Here is a 25,800-nt window from a genome sequence, read left to right as displayed (position 1 = left end):
CCTCAGCCACATAATGGCTGTCCCTCAGGTCTGCCAACCAGCCACATCATGGCTGCACCCCATCCACATCCAGCCACATAATGCCCTCACAAGCCCACAGCCCATTGTACTTACCTCTACTGACATGCAGTGCTGCTCACATCCAGAACTTCTCTCGCCCCATCATATGATAAAAATAATTTATATAAGGAAAATGACAGGCAAAAACTAAAATACATCAAGAGGCATCCAGCGCAGGCAAGTGCGCTTCCAGGCAGCTTCCCCTCCCAGTGCCCCTGTATTTACACATAACTCGTCTCATACTTCCTCTGTCTCTTCACCCCTTTTGTGAAACTGTGTCCATCTCTCCCTTTTTTTCCCCTTCTTATCTTTTGATTATTGTAATTTGATAATTTTCTTCCATTATTTCACCTTTCTGCTACAACTTGGTCTATATTTCTTAATGTCTCTGTAGTTAGTTTTTTCTCTTCTCTCTCACTTCATATACTTTTCTTCCCTCCCTGGTATCCCTCTCTTCCCTATGTCTCCAGCCATAATGAGGTGGGGGTTGTGTTTCTGTATCATTCCCTCAATTCATTACAGATCAGTGGATGAAATAAGATCAGATCTCTCCTGCGTTACCAGGACAGCAGGTAAACTGTGCTCTTTCCTAATGACTGCTCTGCACAATATGCCGCTCTCATATCTCGAGTAGCACCCACCCCACCCCCCTGCCAGGATGGGGTTCTGTGCACGGGGACCCCTATTATCGTTAAATACCCATTAGTTCCGGTGACAGGCTTGGCATACATGCCAGGCGTGGGAGAAGCATAGTCAGGATTACGCGACATGGCTTTTCATTCCTGCGCACACCACCAATTAGCTTCTCATTAGTGGGAACAGCCGCAGGCGTTTGTATCTCGCCCCACTCCATGCGCCGCTGCCCGCCTCCAAGCAAGGGAAAGGTCAATGTCGCCGGCGTGTCCCAGTTGAACGCGTCCCAGAAGTAAATCATCTCTTGTTAAGGGGGAGAACAGAAAGGAGAAGCCGGAGATCTGCATAATGCTGGAACACTGTGACTGCAGCTGGACTGGAAATCGTGCAGTGAACACACTTCACAAACCTTTCCTTGACCTTTGTTAGATTTATTGGAGTTCTGTATCACTGAATATTATAAATACACGGGATAATGGTTTTATTTTGGCTGCGAATGTGTGCATGTGACTTCCCATAGAGGGAATCATCGTGTATGTTTACTTGTCCTTTTCCTAGATTAGTTTAACGCTGCAGTTTTGTGTAACCATTCTGTGAAGGTGAAGTATGAGGAAAACTATATAGATAAAAATAAAGATGCAGCAAGCTCTGTATTATTGGATTATGTGTCTGAATGCCTCAATAGTTATATACATTTTACTGCAGTAAGGTTGTTAAATGAAAAGCGCAGTCACTAACCCGGTAGAGGTATCTGATGCATATTAAATAAGTCAGCTACATGAAATTACATTCTACAATGGAACACTTTCAAAAAGAATCATCTCTTATAAGCAGCTCTTGCCTGACATACAACAACATCAGGTTAGCGAACAAGCAGTTTTTGCCTTTGGCATAACAGATACCTAGTTTACACAGATCTGTCAACCACGATCATTTTACTTACAGGTTCTAATAGCCTTTACACATTTGCAATGGGGTGGAGCATGAAGCCTGCCAGGGAGGGACACGAAGACAGAATTGGGTAAAAGCCGGAACACCGGAATGAGTCATCGCCCTCTGCTGCTGCTTGGTATCTTGAGTGAAGCTTGCTGCTTTTCCCTGCCTGTATAGTGCATTATGTGCTGATACACAGATATGTTCTTTGTAATATGTGGAACAACTGTTACACATATTATATTGCATATATATTGTATTGTGTGTATGTGTATATATATATATATATATATATATATATATATATATATATATTTATACATACACATAATATATTTATATATATTTCTGTATATCATAGTTATCTGTACTACCTGCCTGAATGATATCGGAATGGAGCGCTGAGTGTATCACTCATTCATTCCAGGTTCCGGAATGGATGCCTGAGCACCTTAGTCATCCATCCCGGCTGCCAGAATTGGGCTCTAAGCATCTTAGACAACTACATCAAGTGCCGGAATGGGGCTCTGAGTACCTTAGCCATCCATTCCGGGTCTCAATATCTTAGCCATTCATTCATTAGCCATTCATTCCGGGTGCCAGAATGGATGTCTCAATATTTTAGCCATCCATTCCGGCTGCCAAAATGAATGTCTGAGTACCTTAATCATTCATTCCAGGTGCCGGAATGGATGCCTTAGTACCTTAGTCATCCATCCCGGTTGCCAGAATTGGGCTCTAAGTATCTTAGAGAACTATTCCAAGTGCTGGAATAGGGTTCAGAGTACCCTAACCATCCATTCCAAATTCCGAATGGGACTCTGAGTACCTTAGCCAGCCATTTCAAATGCTGGAATAGATGTCTGAGTATCTTAGCAATCCATTCTGTGTGTCGGAATAAATTTTTCTTTATATTAATCATCCATTCCGGGTGCCGGAATGGATGATTAATGTACTCAGAGCCCCATTCTGGCACCCAAAATGGATGAGTTAGGTGCTCAAAGCCCCAATGGATGGCTAAGATCCTTGGGGCTCCATTCCGGCAACCGGAATGGATAGGTAATGCACTCAGCGCTCCATTCCGGCATACATTCAAGCAGGTAGAACGGATAACTAGAATGTATAGCTATGATATACAGAAATATATATAAATATATTATGTGTATTTGTATATATATATATATATATATATATATATACACACACACACACACACTACAATATATTATATACATAAGCTATACATAACCCAACGTTCAACGTTTCTTAACTTTTTCATAGACAAACCTACTTCAGAGGTAGTAACCCCATCATGTTTGGCGGTTACTTCTGATTATCACTGTATATTGTGACTTTCTAAACTAGTATTGGTTGTCAGAGATGTATAAGGATATTATACAGGGCTCACAGCCCACCATCAGTTTATAAAAATGCCAAATTTTATGTCAGGCCCTAGGTTTTATGTTAGTCCCTAAGAGGAACCCCTTCCCACCATCTCTAAAGGCAGTGCCTGTCCCCTGTTTTTTGTGTGGAGTGAGTTGGGGCTGGTACCTTCTCTTCTTGGGACTGTAATTAGGCAAACCCAGCCTGTCTAGAGGGATGTCCATGCCATGATGTCAGAGTGGGCATGACCATCATGCAGGGAGTGTGTGGTGTTTCACCAAGTGCTAGACAGCTATCCAATCCATTCCCATCCACTTCCAATACATGAGCAATGCTGTGTGCACATCTGTTAGGTACATGCTGCTTCACCATAATAAGCAGAGCAGTGTCAAATAGGACACACATCCTAACTGCCCTTGCAGTTGGGACAAAATCCTGGGATGGGAGTAATTAGGCTTTCCTAATCATTAGATGAATAGTATTAACATGTTATAAATTGACCTATTTCCCTGTGACCACACTATTAAATAGTCCCCACCTTGAAATAAATTGACCCATCACCCCATCAATAAATTAATATTTCCCACTCATTATTAAATGATTAACCCCACCCTCATCATTAAATTCTCAGCTCATGCCCCTGCCCACATTACATTACGAGACCTCGCTCCCCACACTTACCTTCTTCCATCCGGCGCTGAACAATTCAGTGGCATACTCCTGTGTTTGCCTTTCTTGCTCCCTGTACACGTGGGAAAGTGCGCATGTCAGGTGGTGTGTGCCTAACTGCCTAACGTCTGACATGTCGGCAAGTGTAAAGCAGGGATGCACACAGAGGGAAAAGGATGAGCAGCAGCTGGTAGCTTTACAGGTAAGAAGCTGATGCTGCTGCCCTCTATTGCCAATCACTGGATCTCATTGTGGGAGTGCTGGAGTGAAGATAATTTTGATGAATGAGTAACATTATGTCCCCTAAACCATGGCAATATAAGTGACCATCTAGGTGGTAGTGCTCGCCCTGGACCTAGCCGTTGCATATGGCATACCAGTTTGGAAGTCAGTGGTGGTGTTTACATGAGGATGGAAGTTCTATGAATGTGACATGGCATTCTGCAGCTGGTGAGACGGGGGCTTATTATATGGACATTGACAAACTGTGACAGTTGAGTGGTTTTACTGATTGTAAGTTAGGGATGCTGTGTAATCTTTAAGGTGGTACTGATATAAGTTTAATATATATGTTTGCTGATAAAAAGCAAATTTCAAGGGTATAATAAACAATTACCAGTCTGATGCAAATATGTGTGTCAATATTAGAGTGGATGACACAGTAGAAGGTATGGGTGTTTAGTGGTTTGTGTAGAGTTACTTTGTAGTGAGTGGTAGACAGTGTAATATGTGTGGTTTAGTAGGATGTGTAGCAGTATTATTATAGACAGTGACGTACATAGGTGTAGTCATCTATAGGGACCTTCATTTCCAATTTAATGTGGAGCTGATTTGTGCATATTTTACATTCATGGCTAATATCTGAAGATTGGTGGTTTAGTGGTTCTTTTATTTCCTAAGAAACGCAACATTTCTGCCAAAAGGATATGTGTGGCTTCCATAGGGCTAACCTAGCCCTGCAGTGTTACTGGAGTTCTAATTACATTCATACCAGACTTCTCCTTATACTGATCCCCTCCCCAGCACCTACTTGCATCAGCCTACCTCCTTGCTCTGATCCTATCGCCAGCCCCCTTGCTCTGCTCCCAACAGCATCCCCACCCTTACACTGATCCCATTGCAAGATAACCCCCCCCTCCCCCCTTTGCATTCCTTAATTGATCCCAGTGCAGGACTGCTTGGTGCTGTTTCCATTGGAGAGATAATAAGCAGTTTCTATGAGGCAGCAGAATTTGAATTAGGGTAGTCTGAAAACCATCTTATTAATCACACAAGTGCCACTTGAAACATGGGGGTATATTTACTAAACTGTGGGTTTGAAAAAGTGGAGATGTTGCCTATAATAACAAATAAGTTTCTAGCTGTCATTTTGTAGAATGTACTAAATAACTGATAACTAGAATCTGATTGGTTGCTATAGGCAACATGTACACATTTTTACACCTGCAGCTTAGTAAATATACCCCATGGACTCTGTCCACCTGTCATTTTGGTTATCTTGAGTATGAGTGCCACTACTGTAGCTGATACACTGACACCACTCGACATGGAGGATGAGTTCCTCCGCTGTACTCAACTGCAGCTTTCTGGTATTCCCCTCTGCCTGCACTGTGGCAACCTCACTTAAAAAGCTGGAGGGCAGTGGCAGGGCTCTCACGAGAGGGGTTTGGGGGGGGGGGGGTTGTTAGCAGCGCCAGCCCTCCATTGTCTCTAACCCTGGAATGCCCGTAGGTGGCATCTCTGTTTCAACTGGAACCCGTATAATTAGCATGTGCTGAATAACTAACTAACTGTCACTGTGCTAGTTTTAGACAGTGTTTCATTCTATAGTTAGATTTGACTTTTGACTGTCTCTATCTCCCATTTGTTTGTATCCAATAATGTCTACATTGCAAAATAATATTATAGATTTATATAGTATATGGTAGAACTTGAAAGGCAGAAACAACTGTTGCATGGAGAGAAAGTGATTTTTTGCAACATTGTTGCAGTTGTCTAAAAGAGTTTAAATGTAAAACTCTTTAAATGTAAATAAAATTAGTGGATATAACCCCTATCCACATTTCAGTAATGAAAGCTGAGTTGATTAATAGCAAAAGCTAAAACTAAAGATGACAAACCTGTATAGAGAATAATCTATAAAGACGTTGTCTGTACTTCAGGGCACTGGTGCACAACCTTTTTCTAGCTATAACCCCAGGTGTCAATGTACCATTGTTCTGGGACCCTAAAAGAGACACTTCCCAATAGAATATGTTGCAAAGCTGACAATCATGTGACACCAAAAACAGATATTGGTACCCCACATGGGATTCTGACCTGCATGTTGTGCACTTCTGCTTTAGAGTGTACTGATCCCTGGCTAAAGGGTCTCCAATCACTAAGCAATGCTGGGTACACACCTATGCAATTAATGTGCAAATCACACAATAAACTACCTTTTGGACCGATATTGTAAGAGTGTGTTTGCTCCCAATACCATGTTTTATCGTACAAAAACACATTGCGTCGTTTGATTTGGTTTTATCAACTTCCTGAAAATCACTATCAACGATGAAATGATGTTGGGCAAACTTGTAAGTGTGAACACACTCATGACCAGCAGCGTAGAGTATGCAGAGTCACGATCTTTTCAGCAGATGGTTATGAGATGAAGATCATAGATATGACGTTAAATCGTGTAGGTGTGTAATCATCAAAAGCCAAGTTCATCGGGGATTTCAGTCATTGGAAAAATCGTTCCAGAAATCGCATTTGAAGTAAAATTGCATAGGTGTCTACCCAACTTATGTTCCAGTCGCACCTCCAGTGATACTGAATGAGGTTGGTACTTTGCTGTTTATACCACATTAAGAAAAAATAACAGTCTATGGGGCCTATGTTTAAAGCCTTAAATCTGTTTACGCATGGTTTAGGCACTTTTAAGTATAGTAGCTACTTATCAAATGTCTAACGAAGGAGATATCAGAGATACCCTAGGGTGCGCATGCGCAGTAACGACTCCAGGTCAGAATTCGGAGTCTTCATTAGAAAAGAGTCATCGCTGGGACAGGCTGCTATTGGGTCCACTGTCCTGAGATGAATTTAATTGTAAATTGCATTGTTAAGCCATAGGTCAACGCTGTAATCACAGATGATACTTAACAGGGTAACAATCGTAAAATTGTTAAATAGGTTACCAGTGGAGTACCCCAAGGATCTGTACTTGGACCAATGCTTTTTAATACCTTTATTGGTGACATTGCTAATGGTATTAAATGGAAAGTATGCCCTTTTGCAGATGACACAAAGATATGTAACAGGGTAGACACACAAGGAGGGGTAAAACAAATGATTGATGATCTAGGTCAAAAGTGTAGCAACTACAGTTAAATGCCAAAAAATGCCATCTATGTTTAATGTTCTATGTTATCTAACCCCCTGTCACTGTGGATAGTGTTGAGGTGCACAGTTTAAGCAGTGCACCTCCTTCTCAGACCTGGATAGCTCCTGGGAGCAAATGTATGAAGCTCTGATTTCTACAAGTCGCTGGAAATCGTCACTTTGCAGGCGAAATTTAAAGCGGCAATGGTTTGTAAAGGCAAGTTTTAAAGCGCCGTCTATCAGAAATCGGAGCTTCATACATTTACCCCCTGGAGTGAAAGTGGATGTAGATGACCAGAGGATCCACGCACATGCAGGTTATTTTTTACAGAGTCTCTGTGAATATGTGACGACACAAGTGATGTAACTTGGGGTGCAGTGCAATCAGATGTCTCAATATTTTGTGCACCAGACCATCTCTATATTGCAAAACAAACTATTTAAACTCCTTCTTCACTCTAGCACATACTTGGACGGTTGCAGTGATCAAATAAATATGTACGGTTCATATATACATCTCCTGTCTCCTCCTGCACAGATCTTAATGGCTACATGCACAGAATATTAATGGGACAGTTGCATTTAAAATTAGTTCACATTTCTCTCTCACAGCAGTGTTCACTCACCCCTCCTCTGCGGGGGTATTATCCCTCACCCCTCCTTTGCAGGGATATTATATCTCACCCCTCCTCTGCGGGGGTAATATCTCTCACCCCTCCTCTGTGGGGGTAATATCTCTCACCCCTCCTCTGCGGGGGTAATATCTCTCACCTTTCCTCTGTGGGGGTAATATCTCTCACCCCTCCTTTGCAGGGATATTATATCTCACCCCTCCTCTGCGGGGGTAATATCTCTCACCCCTCCTCTGCGGGGGTAATATCTCTCACCCCTCCTCTGCGGGGGTAATATCTCTCACCCCTCCTCTGTGGGGGTAATATCTCTCACCCCTCCTTTGCAGGGATATTATATCTCACCCCTCCTCTGTGGGGGTAATATCTCTCACCCCACCTCTGCGGGGGTAATATCTCTCACCCCTCCTCTGTGGGGGTAATATCTCTCACCCCTCCTCTGCGGGGGTAATATCTCTCACCCCTCCTCTGTGGGGGTAATATCTCTCACCCCTCCTCTGCGGGGGTAATATCTCTCACCCCTCCTCTGTGGGGGTAATATCTCTCACCCCTCCTCTGCAGGGATATTATATCTCACCCCTCCTCTGCAGGGGTAATATCTCTCATCCCTCCTCTGCGGGGGTATTATCTCTCACCCCTCCTCTGCGGGGGTATCATATCTCACCCCTCCTCTGTGGGGGTAATATCTCTCACCCCTCCTCTGTGGGGGTAATATCTCTCACCCCTCCTCTGCGGGGGTAATATCTCTCACCCCTCCTCTGCAGGGATATTATATCTCACCCCTCCTCTGCAGGGGTAATATCTCTCATCCCTCCTCTGCGGGGGTATTATCTCTCACCCCTCCTCTGCGGGGGTATCATATCTCACCCCTCCTCTGTGGGGGTAATATCTCTCACCCCTCCTCTGCGGGGGTATTATCTCTCACCCCTCCTCTGCGGGGGTATCATATCTCACCCCTCCTCTGCGGGGGTAATATCTCTCACCCCTCCTCTGCGGGGGTAATATCTCTCACCCCTCCTCTGCAGGGGTAATATCTCTCACCCCCTCCTCTGTGAGAGTAATATCTCTCACCCCTCCTCTGCAGGGGTAATATCTCTCACCCCCTCCTCTGTGAGAGTAATATCTCTCACCTCTCCTTTGCAGGGATATTATCTCTCACCCCTCCTCTGCAGGGGTAATATCTCTGAACCCCCTGTATGCTGCCTGTCCTTTCTATCATCCTGTTACTTTCTGAGGTAATTTATTCCTGAAATCTGTCCCATGTCACTAGTATTAAGTCAGTGATGTTGTACTATGGTCCCTACTGACAGCAGGTTATAGACCAGCTCCCCAGATTACAAGGGGGGGTCCCAGGACCTCCTCCCCTCTGTCCTGGGTCCCTGGCTGACCCTTCCCACACAGGTTCTGAACCCCTTATACCTGCCTGATGTTGCTAAGCAACATTCTCTGTGTGTCTATTCTGGGTCCTAGTGCCGAAACACACATTCATTCACTGGGAGGTGTGAACAACAACACCAGTGGAGATGTTACATAAAGAAGTTGAAAAATATGTTAGCCATATCATTTCTGTTAACAAAAGGGTTAATTTACTGATCCAAGTCAAAGACTACAGATTTGGACAGACTTTCGCAGAAATATGTCAATGTCCAATTTGTAAATGATTTTCCGAGGAAACAGTGCACTTTCCTTAATGTCTAAGGAAATTGAAATTAGTACTTTCTCCCTCTTCTCAACGTATCAAAATATTTTTTTTAATTTAACTTTCAACCTGAAATTTGCTGCATTTGGCTACTTTTGCGTGTTTAGTGCCAGTGTTACAGAGTTACAGAGTTGACATTTGGGCAAGTGAGGATAGTGATATTTGAGAATGTAGACAGATCTATAGGGATGATTTGAGTTGATGATTTCAGTTACTAGTAGACACAACTAGCTTTGCACATTCTATACATCTGGAGAGTACAATCTCAGAAACCAAAAATGGCACAAGTGTAAAAATTGTTTTAAATTATAATAAATGGGGAGGGACTAGTCAAGCTATGAGTTATTCACAGTTAACAACTGGTAAATTAATAGTTTGCTCCATACATCTCCAACTTCTTGTTTTAATATTTAATCTTGGACCCCTTGCCCTTACATGCTTTTTAAAATAAACCAGAGTCATAAAAGCAGTAAAACTGCTATACAGAGACCATGGTGATGAAAATAGGATGCAGCTAGGCAGTGCTTAGACCAGCTTTGCAACTAGCACATAGTAACTGGGTGTGTTTGATTTCAAAGGCACAGACAATAGTATTTAGGGCAGGCAGCAAGAAGTGAGAAGATGTGCACTCCTTTCAAGCAGTCTCACAAGTGCCTGCCTGCAGCACAGTGGTTACGTGTCTGACTGCATTTCTCAAATCAAATGATCCATTCCTGTAGTGTGGTGTGTTTCTAATTAAGCCAAAAGTTATTTCTTACTAAACAGGGCCTTATATGTGTGGTAGTGGTTAGCACTTCTGCCTCATAGCACTGGGGTCATGAGTTCAATTCCAGACCATAGCCTTATCTGTGTGGAGTTTGTATGTTCTCCCCGTGTTTGCATACTAGTAGGTTAATTGGCTGCTATAAAATTGACCCTAGTCTCTCTCTGTCTGTCTGTCTGTCTGTGTGTATGTTAGGGAATTTAGACAGTAAGCTTCAATGGGGCAGGGACTGATGTGAGTGAGTTCTCTGTACAGCGCTGCGGAATTAGTGGCGCTATATAAATAAATGATGATGATGATGTGTCTATCATGTCTGGTAGCTGTCCCATTTGCTTCTTCAAATTTAAATGAAAGAAATTGAATGTTGGAAGTTAGATTCATATATTGAATCCGTCTGCGTTAGTTTGCCAGGATCCTTGCATCGCTACTCTGATTTGCAGGTGTATCGTATTCTTTCCACTGTCTCCCAGTCTGTGAAGTGCTATTTGCCTCCACTCCCCTCCTTACATCCTGACACAAATACAAAAGTGGCCACCCACAATATCTCCTGAAATAGGGGAAGATCACATCGGTATTTTAGACCACAGTGATTTTCTGAGCAGGAGACTGGAAAGCTTCACTGCAGTGAATGGAGAATGCTGTTCCTCTTTCACAACAAAAGCGATTCCACTGTCAAAATGCCACATGCAGAGCTTTGACAGTAGAAATGCTACGGTGCGACTGTGCTTCCCATTCACTTCAACGTAACACTAAATATGCACTACCCTCACTTTAGAACATTGCTGTTTCCTTGTCAGAAATTCACAGCATTGTAAAACATTTGTGTGACCTTGCCCTTACTCTGTGAGCATTTTGAAGATCTCACTAGTTATAGGTTGTTCTGTCCCTGTCCACTTTTAAAAAAAGGATAACCACAGGCATGCAGGAGATGAAGATTGATAACAAGAAGGTGATCAGACCCTGGTTACACACCGTAAAATATGAAAAGTTTTTTTTTATGTGATTTTCTTCCCATTTTGCCTGGCATTTCTTTCATTGTACTGGAACACATGCTAAATAAAATAAATGTTTAAAAACTGTACATTACATTGCAAGCAATAGGATGAAATCTGGGTACAGTAAGGATGGTCCTTCTATTCATATGCAGTTAGAGCTGCACACATAAGTGAAGACTTATATTATTCAGACTGGCTTACTTCTCTTAGGATAATAGGATCTATAGTCTAACAACCACTGATTGGGCGCAATTAGCCAGATGGAGGTTCGCGAGGAAATGCTGTCTTTTAGTTCCCCAGTAGGAGTGCAGAACAGCATTTTATTTAAATTTTGTTGGAACTTGTTTTCCAATGTGTCGATGGACTGGATGTCAGCCTGTATGGGGTGGATAACCTTGAAATGGGATTTTTCTTTTGTGAAATTAAATAAGTATAGCTAGCTATGGACAGAAGGCAAGACAGACTATATGAACAAGGATTTATAAATTAATTATAGTTTAGAAACATCTTCAACGTGCCGCATATTAAACTTGGTAATGCATTGTTAGGTGGGGATACTGAGATATATACTATAATCATATGAGCATATTAGAACTTCTAAAATTATTACCTATAGATTTTATAGACTAATTTTCATCCTGCAAGTGAGATATTTGAATGAGCTTTGTCTGATTTGCTGTGTGAGTGTTAACTACTTCTGTATGTAACCTACAAGGCTATATCTGCATGTATATAGACTACAACTGTTTGTGTGTAGTTTGCAGCTGTATTTGTATAATGTACCGCTTAAGTCATTCTGATACAGGGATGACTAAATAATGAATAGATTTGCAGTAAGTAACATGGGTATGTGAATGTGAGTCAGTTTGTACTTGACCTACCAACTTGGGATACTGAAATAGATACTATATATACATAAGTAGCGGATGTGTCATTCATTTTGAAACAATTTAGTGTGTGGTGTGTGTGTGATACATGCAATTGCTATAATAGTAATTAGTCATGATGGATTATGGGTGATATAATTCAACAACAGTGTATAATGACTATCACTCCTGCTCTTTGCATCACAGATAACTTGTATGAGGAATTATATATATATATATATATATATATATATATATATATATATATATATCTGTTATGTGTGTGGGATGTACAACTACCACTATTAATATATCTATGTATTATAGTGGTATATATTATCTATCAATGTGTATGTACATTAGCATAACCATTGTAGGGCCTGATTTTGAGTTAGAAGCAAAGCAAAGAAAAGGAGCAAATTTGCATTTAGAGGGGGAGGTAAATTTAAAATGTAGAGACATATTTATAGTTAGGGTAAGGCATGTCATAGATCAACTTTAATTTCAGTGTAAAAATAAAGCTATCAAGTATTTGTGTGCTACATGAAAAATCACCCAGTATTTTCCTTGCATTCAAAAAAATAAGTCAATTTGTACCCCTTGCATTGTAACTTGGTTTGTCCAGGTGCAAAGTTGCTCCTTTTCTTTGCTTTCCTCCAAACTCAAAATCAGGCCCTTTAGACTCAAGCAGTTAAGGGGTTACTTCTCTCACAATGACTAGTAAAGCTTCCAGAGTAATTTTGTGCAGTGCTAATTGAACTGTTGCATTGATATTTGCCAAATGATCATGATTGTCCTTTGTTAACATTGACTGCATTCTGGACTATCAAGCAAATACGGCGCTAGTATAATGACCAGTTCTGAATTTGAAACCAATCCTAAATGGGGTTTGATTATAAATTTTAACTCAAACAGAGTAGAAATATTACAGGACAGTAGTCTGCCTAATTACTATGTGCTATTTAATTAAAGTCCTGCTATTCTATGTTCTTCCCAGGGTTCAATAAGAGTTGGCAGCTGCTTATGGTGCAATTAATAACACCATTTATTCATCTTAATAGTTCATTTCACAACAAATAACAGAATACAAATAGTAATAGCATCTAACTTGTTGGCAACTTAATAAAAATGAGTCAAATAGATGTTGCTGAAGCCTGGATTACAGCCTCTATTCAATGCCGGTTAACTGGTAAAATATTTGTGTGTGAATGTACTATACAGTAAGGGCCTGATTCATTAAGTGACGTAAATGCCACCAATGCTTGACGTATTTTGCGTTAAATTGCACTGCGCATGCTCAGAAACAAACTTTATGCTCAGAAACTCAAGAACATCCAATTAATCTTCAAACACAAAAGACACTTCCAACTAGAGCCGTAACGAGGCAGGTGCGGGCGGTGCCGTCGCCCAGGGCGCAAGGCCAAGGGGGCGCAGCAGCCGCCTGCTACCTGGCTTTCTATCTACAGCCCTTTACTTCCGCAGTGGAACGCATGTGCTTTCCACTGACAGGAAGTTCGGCATTTGGAACGCTGAACTTCCTGTTGGTGGAACGCATATGAGTTCTACTGACAGGAAGTAAAAGGCTGAACTCCCAGCAAGTGCTGAATGAAAGGTAAGAATTGTACTTCTACAATATCATCCATCTGTCAAAAGTATTTTCTTGTCACACAAAGACTAGACCTTAGCAGCTATATGTTCATCTCTCATTAGAACTAGATCTTACTGTAACTTTAAAACATTACTAGGAATCCCACAGGAAAAAAAGTAAGAAAGCAGTATGCAAACATTATCAATTGCTTAAAAATTTGAAACTGAGCCCTCTCTCATCATTTGCATCTAATTCAGAACATTTTGCTGCTTTATATTTCATACATTGCAGCAGAAATGAGACACTAAACAATTCACTGGGCATGACATGAAAACAATTTTATGTTAATTATTTTCCTTTAATTAATGTTAAAAGGTATCGTCTATTGGAAAAATAAGCATATTAAATGATGAGCTGGAGATTTCTGCTGCCATATAGAAGTGAGTTTGAACAGACAATTGCCCAGCACAGTGACACAGAGGTTAGCATTGCTGCCTCACAGCACTGGGATCATGGGTTCAATTCCAAATAGGGCCCTATATGTGTGGAGTTTGAATGTTTGCATGATCTTTCTGTGTTTGCAGTACAAAGACATACTAGTAAGTTATTTGGAATTAAATTGACAGATCTCTGGGAGGAGGTAGAGGGATTATGAGGAAAACAATTGATGGATCTGTACTAAATGTTGAGCTATACAAGCAGATGTTTTACTACTAAATTGGGGAATCTAAAATAATAATTTTTATTAATTTGAAATACTATTTAATTGTCCAGGCTTAAAATTAGGATAAACAAATAATTCTCACCTTGCATGGGGCCAGGAGTCAAAATTTGATATTTCCTATCAGAAAATTTGTGACTTCATGGGACTCCCTATACATGCTGCTTTTACTGCAATAGTCTGAGATAGGTGCAGACTGCCATTCTGACCCCCCACTGGCATGCAAGCCATTGCCAAGTCACAACTTATTGAGCAGCCCAGGACAGATTACAAACTCAAATAATTATACTGATTTAAGTTCTACAAGTGTAGTTCAAGAACACAAAACTTGGTGGCATTCGCATTCTCATTCTCATATTCATTCTCTCTCTCAGAAGAAACACAAAAACAAATTAAATAAATTGAGAGGGAAAATACACTAAAAGTTCAGCAATAACTAATATCAGGGATGGAAAAGACAAGTTTCTATATTATCTGAGATTTCCCCAGTGAAGAGATGTAAATTGGTGATACTGACAGCAGATAATAGCTGGAGGTGAATGAGGCGGTGGTCGCCTGTGAGACCCCTTGTACCTCACCTTACAGAGGAACTCCTTCTTCTCCTTCGTGCTTTTGTGCTCATGTTTTTTGGTCCGCAGACATGTAACAGAATTCTTTCAGTAAAGTGCTAGCCACACCCCCACATTAGGTTGGTCACACCCACTCAGCAAATGTCACTCCCACTTAGATGGGGGGCACCGGTGTCCTGACTCGCCCAGGGCACTATAATGTCTAGTTACGGCACTGCTTCCAACAGCCTACTATTTCATGGATGGAACCTGGAAGGGAGAGTGTGTATGCATGTAGTCAATGAACATTAAGGGCATGCCAAGATCGATCGTACGCAGCTGCATCCGATTAAAGCTGTGTTTTTCAGCCATATCACTTGCACCAGCAACAGATCAGGTGTAAGTGACGAGTGAAAGAGATGGCGGTCGCGTATGCATGCTAGAACATGTGTTTGCAATCAAAAGCAACTGTAAAAATGCATTTTATGTACAGGAGACATTAATAACATCCTGATATATGTATGTATTTCATTGGGGGAAATTATTAATTTTAAAAAAAAAAACAAAAAAAACCCCACTTTGTTAATGTTTTTTCATTAATGACTATATTATTAACAGGTAACACTCATTAAATACTTTTTCTGTGCGTTCTGCTGGGACCTTATATTCCACATATGTATTGTACATATCCTGCAGTGTATTGTGTTTGTCTCAATGCAGCAAGTGCCATATAATTAGAGCGTACCTAGACCTGTATTCAACAAGAGACGTCTCTAGTTGAATATGGACGTGCATATGCCCAAATCAAGTACATTTTAAAAAAACTGCACAATACATTATTTTGGCGTACCTTAATGAATCAGGCCCTATGTCTGTGACTGGCATTATGCTGCACAGTAAAATAGAGAATACAAATACATGTGTATGTTTGCTGTCAGTCTTTTGGTCTTAAATCTCCCACTTCTCTACTATTCAGTAAGGGGTAAAATATTAAAATATATCCAAATAGTGACTACTTCCTAAATCATAGCATCAGCTTTTATTATTTTATTATTTATTTTTTTATTTTGATGCATGCTGTCAGTGATACACTCTCCACAATCAATTCATTCTCCACCATTACTCATCCTTAATTCATTTGACACATGTCTGAATCCATCTACAAAAATGTATCTATCCACTTTAATCTTTATTAGGCTTGCATTGTTTTTTTTTTACTGCTTATCACTTATTTGCCAGTTGTCATTTAAGGAAAGTGGAAAAAAGTACTGTTGCTATCAAATATATTGTATCAATATATATATAAGTGTGTCTGTATATACCATCAATCATAACTCTGTTCTATCCTATAGCTCCGTGAACATTTGGCGAAAGGTCAGCGCTTGTTGGCAGGGCAGGGTATGTCACAGGTGGTACGGAGTATGTTGGAGCTGGTGGCAACCAAGAACTACTACAGCGGGGACCTTCTTTTCTGTGTTGAGATCTTGCGCAATGTGACTGACACATATAAGAGAGCCACCTATATACCATCCTTTGAGGACATTCAGGTAAGAGCGTTCCTAAAGGTATACAACAGATGAATACTCTACTATTCTCAGCTATTGGTTAATGGACTTCTGTCGAGTATCTTTATAGACCTTTCAACATTGCTGATAGCTTAGAAGAATTGATGGTTTGTTGCCCTCCAGTTTGCTAACTGTAAAGAAAATGTCTATTTATAAATTGATATAGATGGTAGAAGGTATGGAATAAATACATCTCTTTCATACATGGACTGAAAAGATGATGGATAGTCTAATATGCTATTGTAATTATTACAATTTTAATTTTTTTTCTGTTAGTCTGATGAAAAATAGAGAGGTTTGTTATGGAGAGGTAACAGTTGATATTACTGCTAGTATTGAAGGGAAAGTATGTGTTTTTGGAGATGTTAACAGGGTAGATACACTGGAGGTGTGAGGGACCAAACTTAATTGATACTCTAGGTAGATCAGATCTATGGCAAAAAATGCAATATCACACATTTTGGGGCATATTTAACAAGCTCTTAATCCCCCAAAAAGTGCTGTTTTTCGGGGGACCGTCACAAATTTAAGTATCCCCTCTATTTATAACTAACGGATCGCAGCAGATATCTGAGATATCTACTTCTTTTCCACTGTTTTTGAACTCAAAAGCAGTCCCTATAGGTCTCTATGGGGCCAGCTATATTGTGCAAAAATGGGCCTACTAAAGTGGTATATGGTCACAGTTCTTACCAGGAAAGGCTAAAGAACCACAATATTTATAGCCTGATTTATAGCCTATTTATAGCCTGAGAAGAGGAAAAAAAAGAGGAAAAATAATAGGCGCTTTACAGAGGAAGAGAAATATAAGAGCAAGAGGGCATGCACTAAAACTGGAGACAAGCAGGATCAGGACAAATAAGAGGAATTACTTTACTGAAAGAGTAGTAGATAGGTGGAATAGCCTAACAGACGTGGAGAGGCTAATAGAGTAGGGGAATGTGTACATGGTTGGGATAGGCATTAGGCAATCCTAAATCGAAAAAAAGATAAGGATCAAAGAGGATATGAGGTTTTTTAGTAGTTTAAAAACAGGCAGAATATATAGGGCCTTTTGGTTATTATCTGCTGTCATATTTTATGTTTCTATGCTATGAATTTCTCATTTAACAAATTAACTAATCCACTCCAGTTGTACCCCCTCTCTGTACATTTATAACTAATAATGAAGTGGTCAGCATTTGCAAATTAGAGCTTTAAATCAGAACACGCTGTGCTGCTAATAGGAGGAAGCAATGCACACATTCCATTGCACGCTGTCATTCTACCTCTCTTATTAACCTCCTTTTTTAGAATTTAACCCCAAATGTTCTTATAAAACAAAACCGTGCACAGTTAGCAGGAGGCAAGTGGCATTAGCTAAAATATTCCATCATTGACTAGATGGAAATAAAACTCGCAGTGAGAGACTTGAAAGAAAGATTAAACAAGTGTCCAAATATATCTCCACATCTATGCAGCCCGTGGAGACGGAATCTCTACTCTACGTGTTTCCTATTGGCAGCACACAGCGTTCTCTTTTAAAACTTGGCACATATGTTACCTTGACTTATCATTACTCCTTGATCCTTTTTCTTACTTCTCGCTCAGCCGTTACTGTTTGTCATGTGTAAATAGTATTACAGCCACCAGTCCTGCTTTCCAGCTGGTCATTTCTGGTGCACATTTTACCTTGAGTTCTGGTGCAGAAGCAGGCTTGTAGTTCCAAGCGTAACTTGCAGACAGAGCCTGCGAGTGCTGTCACAGTGAGTTGTAGCGCAGGCATAAAAGGCTATTTTGCTTGTTAACAGAGCTCATGTTGTGTATAATGTGATATTAAAGTCGACGCACAATGCTTTTCAGGCTGCTCTTTCTCTCATTATTATCTTGCCCTCGTTTCTTAATCCTCCACATAACATTATTGCCTCAATTTTTTTTATCTGTGTTTCTTTTATCTACTCTTTCATTTTGACCAAATACCTTGTATATTCGTCCTTCCTTTCACTTGTCTGTGTCCCTTGTCTGCTTTGCTGTATAATCTGTCTTTGTGACCACCTGATTTGCAAATTTTGTTTTGTTTTCAATAAGATAAGCACACATACAAATGCTAAAATATGTTCAATACATTATCAATAGGATATTAAACATATCAGCACATATACTAATATTAATAGGATAGTTATACAATAGTAACTGTTTACATATCACAATGGGTGTACCTCTTTCTAGGCCTCTTTATGTCACATGCCACCCCTTATATTTGCATGAATAGTTTTTAACTTTTATATAATTTTGTATACACGTGTAGATCTTTGGGATTATGATCGTTATTAAACTTAACTCCAGTCAGGGCTGGCGCTACCATTAGGCAATCCTATGCGGTTGTTTATGGTGCCAGTGGATAGGGAGCACCTGCCCCCACCCTCCCCTTGCTAAGGTAAGAAGGAATATTAGTAGGGGTGCAACACCTGAGGAAGGGGAAGCACCACTTCCGAGGGAGGAAGGGGCACACTAATATATACTGTAAATATGTTCAACCTTTTCATGTTGTGCACTTGTACACACCTGCATGATTGTCCCTTCACACCATAGTTAAAGCATACTTGCTTACTCCCCTGGAATATCAGGGAGACTTCAGAATTTCGGGTATTTCTCTAGGACTCTAATGAGAGCAGGTCTTTCTCATGGATCCCAGCCACTTTCTACTCAATTCACTATTGATAGTGTCATTTTGGCCAAGCCCCCTGTGGTGTAATGATAAAATCACAACATTTCACAGCAAGGGTCGGGGCCAACATGGCATTAATTGCATCACAACTGCCCCTGCAATTGCCACTTGACCTTTCCCCAGGTAGATTTTTAAAGTGGACAAGTACGAGTTACCGTACATAGCCATTGATGACAGGCACAGGAAGACACATGCACATCATCTTAAAATTTTCATATACCTAACAACTAAATAAAAAGAACCCCTCTGAAAATCGGTAATTTTTAATGTCTTCAATCAACTATTAGATAACTTCTAAATGTGTTTTTAACATTTTTGCTAAGTTCTTTTTTTTTTAATGACCAACGGTCATTACTATAACTTGGTTTCAAGTCTACTACACTTATAGTGAAAATAACATCTTCTGCAGCTGAACATTGCACTGCTTTTCCTCTAACCACAAATACTGACTGTGCCTTTATGATGACCTATTTATGAAAAAAGCTCTTTATATGTGCCCCTCATATGGTCATTGACATGCTTATTATCGTACACTGTCACACTCATCTCCTACCAAACTTTATTTACACACTGTCTGAATCACACGTGAGCAGACAGAACTAGTATGAAGACCTTGGGGCACATTTATCAATCATCGGCAAAAATGAAAAATAGTTATCAATCCTTATCGCATGGATAAGGATTGAACTATTTCTCAAATTTATTAAAAACGGATCACAGAAACAGCAGTTCCGATAAACTGCTGTTTCTGTGATAAAAAAAATCCCACTTACCCCGCCTCTTCGGAACGCGATGCCCACGGATCTACTGTAGGTCTTCTTCACTTGTCTTCTTACAGCAATTGCGCATGTGCAGTTCGAAAAACTGCACATGCGCAAAAAAACATCCCTGCTCTGTCTCTGCAACTATAGTTGCAGAGAGAGCGGTGAGTGACAGGGAGGGATCATGTGATCCCTCTACACATGCGCTGTCCAGCTCTGCTCTTCGGAGCAGAGCTGACAGCACTGAAATCTGACAATTTTGATAATGTACATTATCAAGACAGGTTACCGAAAAAACTTTTTTTCGGAACTTGTTAGATTGCGGCCAGGAGCAGTCACCATACTGTTGAATGGTGACTGCTCCCAAAAATGAAGAGGAGTGCAAAGCAGCAGATATCCAAGATATCTGCTGCGATGCACCTTTTATAAATATGCGGAGGACACAGAAGGACCTTAATTTCACGGTAAGTGCACTATCGTGCTTTCTTAAATATGCCCCCTTGTCTGCTAACTCACACAATAAGTAAATGTCTACATAAACCACAGCACTCTGATACAGTCAGCAACCCAATTAACTCAGTCATACGGCCGAAGATCGTACTGCTTTGCCCTCTTGATAGACTTTACTTGTTGGAATGCTTCCTTCTAGGGGTGGATAAAATGATGGATTGTTTATTTGTTGAAATCCTCTAGGGATGGATACAACTCTAGATTCCGGTCTACCATTTCAACCACCACCATTATAATCTATTTACTCCTCCCTAAACATGTTCACATTTCTAAATTCTATTTTTCCTGTATCATCCTACTATATACCTTTCTGCCCCTTTCCTGTATGGCACTCTCCTCCCTTTTCCCTTACTCACTAAATCTCTGTCTTTCTCAACAGAAATTTTTCCATGCTGTCAGCCACATACTGGATGCGGATAATAGAGAGAAGTGGGAAGACGCTCAGCAGGTGGGGAGCAGTGACGTTGTGGCAGCGAGCTTTGGATTCCTGACGTTTGCCTGTGGCGGGGGTGGGCCGTGCGTGTGTGTGTGTGTGACAAGCGGGGGATAATGCACGAGTGCAATGAAAAAATGTTGTCAATGCAATTAAGTGCAGGAGAGAATAATCCTCTTACTGCAAAGCAGGGTACTATAGGAATACTTGAGCCATAAATGTAGGAAGCTAGCAACTACTAATCTCTCACTATATGAATAGAGGAGAATCCTTTATAGAGAGGAGGAAGACGTGCTCTACAGAAGGAGTTAGACAATCTAGTATATCTATTTGATAAATGCTTTTGGCAGAATTGACAATGAAGTATGTGCTTCTCTCTATTTGGTTTATTTGACAAAGTGTTATGTCAGTGTATTTATCATAACTTACATTTATATTTCCCACAAAAGTATTCACATGGTCTTTTAATTATAGAATGTTTTATGTAATATTGTAAATGCTGCTATTAAAAAATTAACAATTTTAACAAATCACTGAAAATATTTTAAGACATCAAAGCAATTTCATGTATCTGTATTTTTTTAAACTATTTATGCTCTATGATTTGTGGGATGTGCTATAACTGAATGTAAACCGAGGAATTCTGCAAAATGTACAGTTTAAGTGGACATATGAGTGTGTAATTGTGTGTGTATGTTGACCTTGATGAAATTCTATATGTCCAATAGAGCATGTAAACAGACAGTTAAGAATTGTATGCACATTTATGCTCTGACAAACCTGTAGGTTATCAATGAAACAAGTAAGTATACAGCAAATGTATGAATGTGTAAGTTCTAAGGAACAGTATGAATATATAGGATCTAAGGAATAGCATGAATGTGTAAGGTATAAGGAATAGTACAGGACAGCACGGTGGGTTAGTAGTTAGCATTTCTGCCTTACAGCACTGGGATCATGAATTCAATTCACAACCATGGCCTTATCTATATGGAGTTTGTATGTGTGTGTGTAAGGGAATTTAAACTGTAAACTCCAATGGAGCAGGGACTGATGTGAGTGAGCTCTCTGTACAGCGCTGCGGAATTAGTGGCGCTATATAAATAAATGATGATGATGATGTGTCTATCATGTCTGGTAGCTGTCCCATTTGCTTCTTCAAATTTAAATGAAAGAAATTGAATGTTGGAAGCTAGATTCATATATTGAATCCGTCTGCATTAGTTTGCCAGGATCCTTGCATCGCTACTCTGATTTGCAGGTGTATCGTATTCTTTCCACTGTCTCCCAGTCTGTGAAGTGCTATTTGCCTCCACTCCCCTCCTTACATCCTGACACAAATACAAAAGTGGCCACCCACAATATCTCCTGAAATAGGGGAAGATCACATGGGTATTTTAGACCACAGTGATTTTCTGAGCAGGAGAGTGGAAAGCTTCACTGCAGTGAATGGAGAATGCTGTTCCTCTTTCACAACAAAAGTGATTCCACTGTCAAAATGCCACATGCAGAGCTTTGACAGTAGAAATGCTACGGTGCTACTGTGCTTCCCATTCACTTCAACGTAACACTAAATATGCACTACCCTCACTTTAGAACACCGCTGTTTCCTTGTCAGAAATTCACAGCATTGTAAAACATTTGTGTGACCTTGCCCTTACTCTGTGAGCATTTTGAAGATCTCACTAGTTATAGGTTGTTCTGTCCCTGTCCACTTTTAAAAAAAGGATAACCACAGGTATGCAGGAGATGAAGATTGATAACAAGAAGGTACGATCTAAGGAATAGTATGAGTGTGTAAGATCTAAGGAACATAATAAATTTGTAAGGTCTAATTCATATTATGAATTCATATAGTATAAAGGTGTAATATCGGAGGAACTGTGTAAATGTATAAGGTCGGAGCAATAGTACAAATCTTTAAAGACTGAGGAATATTGTAAATGTGTAAGCTCTGTAGGATTGTATAAATTTATGAGCTCTGATGTTTAGTATAAAGATGTAAAATGTAAGAAACTAGACAATGTATAGAATGAGATATAGTATGGGTGTTTAATGACTGAAGAATAGTGTAAATGTGTATGCTATGGGGAATTGTATAAATGTGTAAGGTGTGAGAAACAATATGAGTGTGTAAGGTATGATGAACAGAATGAATGTGTAAGTTCTGATGAATTGTATTAATATACTATGATAAATTAACACCACTCCACATTCTTTTTTCTTGCTTAATCTCCTGCACTGCACACACACAGCAATATTTTGACTCCTTACTCAAGTGTAGATTTACTAAAAGATGATTTGCTAAAACTGCCTGTTCCTCTTATGTTTTGAATGGTAAATAACCAAAATGCTGTTTGAGCAATGTTACCTCTCACTACTACCTCTTTTTTCTGTCAGTTTTTCCATCGGTTTATCAAACTGCAACTTAGTAAATCTGATGGTTTGTATTTTTATCATTTTAATAATCGTGATGGCGATTTGTAATGAGCACTTTGGGATACTGTGGTTTTCAAACAGATTTCTTGTCATTTGGGGCCTGATTCATAAAGGAAAGTTAAATAAAAGTAGGCAAAACCATGTTGCATTGGAGGGGAGGTAATTTAAAATTTGATGGCAGATTTATTGTTGGGGTAGGGCATGTCCTAGATCAAATTTAAATTTCAGTCTACAAATAAGTTTATCAAGTATTTGTGTGCTGCATGACAAAACAGCCAGTATTTTCCTTATGTCCAAAATAATAAACTCATTTGCACCCCTTGCATTGCAACATGGTAGAAAATTTAAGCAAGAAAACTTACTCAATTTTTTGCTTAACTTTCCTTAATGAATCAGGCCCTTGCCTTTGGGAAATTCAGCAGTTTTGAAGCCGCCGTAAAATCCACTAAAAACAAGTGGTTATAACAAAACAGCCTTAATAAATCTAGCCCAAGGTACTTTGCAATAAATAGCAAAAATATCTCTCAAACTTCACTGAATTATGCAAGTAGACAACAAAAAAAGGAAGGGCATTGTGTAACCATGTGGTCATTTGGAAGAAAACGGTGGCTCCACAGTGAAAAAGCAGCTCAATTTGTGCACAGTGTGTCTAGATTTGGGTGCATTGATTTACAGACCAATATGGCTGTGTTTGCGGAGGAGCAGCAGTTTGTACAGGCACATGAGATAATTTGGGCAAGGAGAAGGTGTTCCCGCTGAAGTACAAAGAAGGTGCACCAATACTCCTCTTAATGTGAAGCAGCAATAAAGGGTTGGAGAGGGCGCATTTGTAGTTGGCAATCTAATAACTGATTGTCCTATACTTTTAATGTGCCCATTTTGCTCCTCTATATTACACTTCAGTGAAGATGCATAATGCTAGATGCACTCTGATCAAGGTAATAAAAGGTTTCCTACAGACAATTATCTCATGTAATGAAAGCATTCCTGGGTATCCCTCTCACTGTCATGATTATTGAAAGCCGTTCACAAGGCTAAATTGAGTAGTATTTTAGGTGAAATAGTTTATTTCAGTGAAGGGGTAGATCTAAAGTGGTGGGAGGCTGGACTTTGTGCAAAAGTGTAAACACCATACCAGTGTGCTTCTGCACTATGTTCTCACCTAGGCACACTTCTAGGTTGCAGAGGCATCTACCGAGAACACAGCGTAGGCATGCAGCTTCTAGTGAGCTGGATGAACCATACAGATGCAGTGGTACAAAACCAAGGTGTTCTGCGTGTGCATTGGGTGTGCTTCATAAATGATCTCCTCTGGGTTCTGAAGATTTTGACTGCAGACTGGCTGACTTCCTGGCAAAAGCAAGAGATCTTACATATTAGTAGCTGCAGACATACATCACTACTTTTTTATTCGCATAGCCTGATATAACAACGATTGTGAATGCAGATTTCTTATGGAACGTTAGATAATCATAAGGGTTTCCCTTTTTATGTGATTTTTTCCAAATCTGCAAAATAAATCATTAAGGAGAGCAATGTATGTCTTCTAGGTGGCACCAGGCTCTGTACTCCTGATGAAGGTGCTGGAAGATTACATTCACTTGGTTGGAGATGCGCTAAAACCTTTTCAGAGTTCAATTATTGTCACAGAGAATCTGGGTATGAGACATCTTGCTTTTCTCATCTTTGATAGGAATCCTTATCTTCACCTCAGTGGTCTAACTGTCTGAAATCTAAAAGTTATTTTTAAGGCTAAAATGTAATGCAAGTTCGTCATCAGGTGGAATGGGGAGTATGGGGGGGTCTTAGTGTAGGGGCCCTGGGCATGTGGACAGTTAAAGGGGAAACTTTATGGGTCTGCTGAGAATAGATACTAAAGCCACTTCCTTTAATTTCCCCATCTTGGGCACTGGTGGACTAAGTCCATCCATAGCTCACAATAGAGCTCTATGGAAGTGCTTCCATAGAGATCTATTGTATAGATATGGACAGTGTGTAATACAATCCAAGTCATCCACTTTTGGATAACCCTGTTAAAATGTTATATATATGTTTTAGGTAACACAAGCTAATTTAGTGATTTTAAATTAATTTGGGGGAATAAAATTTGGACATAAACATTTGCCGTGATTACAGCAATTTCCAAAGAATTTATGTTACAGCAGAGTGTGTCTTTTAAAGAAATCACTCTGGTTTCCTGAAAGAGGAAAGATTGTTTCAGTGTCATGTGATTGCCATGGCATTCACAGTCACATGAACATGATGCAGTTAGCACAGAGGCTTTAGAACAACCCTCTTCTCAGGAGGCGCCTCTGTTAACATGCATACCTCACAACTGTCCTGATGTTGTCCAGACTTGACAGAGGCCTAGTTTACATGGAAGTGGGTGAAACTTTGTACAAAGCTGTTTTTTTGGTGCTGATTGGGCGTGGGTTTGGTTTGATCAAGGATGGACTTATTTTGTCCTGATTTTGCAGCTATAAGTGTTAGGAGGCATGTGTCTTCTGACCATGGTGCACCTCACTCAGAAATTAG

The 25,800-nt window shown here is 40.1% G+C and overlaps 1 protein-coding gene across 7 annotated transcripts in view; it reads left to right on the top strand.

Annotated features, from left to right (window-relative positions):
* The window catches only part of ADGRB2 (adhesion G protein-coupled receptor B2), a 298,187-nt gene that overhangs the window by 233,578 nt on the left and 38,809 nt on the right, over nt 1-25,800 (top strand). For all 7 annotated transcript variants that reach the window (XM_075195184.1, XM_075195183.1, XM_075195185.1 and 4 more), the window contains 3 exons: nt 16,203-16,397; nt 20,773-20,841; nt 24,816-24,924. In XM_075195184.1, coding sequence (XP_075051285.1) covers nt 16,203-16,397; nt 20,773-20,841; nt 24,816-24,924 — 373 coding nt within the window. The remainder of the gene's footprint in view (nt 1-16,202; nt 16,398-20,772; nt 20,842-24,815; nt 24,925-25,800) is intronic.

This window comes from Mixophyes fleayi, chromosome 2 (genome assembly GCF_038048845.1).
Source record: "Mixophyes fleayi isolate aMixFle1 chromosome 2, aMixFle1.hap1, whole genome shotgun sequence".
Classification (NCBI taxonomy): Eukaryota; Metazoa; Chordata; class Amphibia; order Anura; family Limnodynastidae; genus Mixophyes; species Mixophyes fleayi.
Note: the sequence above shows the minus strand (reverse complement) of the source record. Positions and strands in the feature narration are given on the sequence as shown.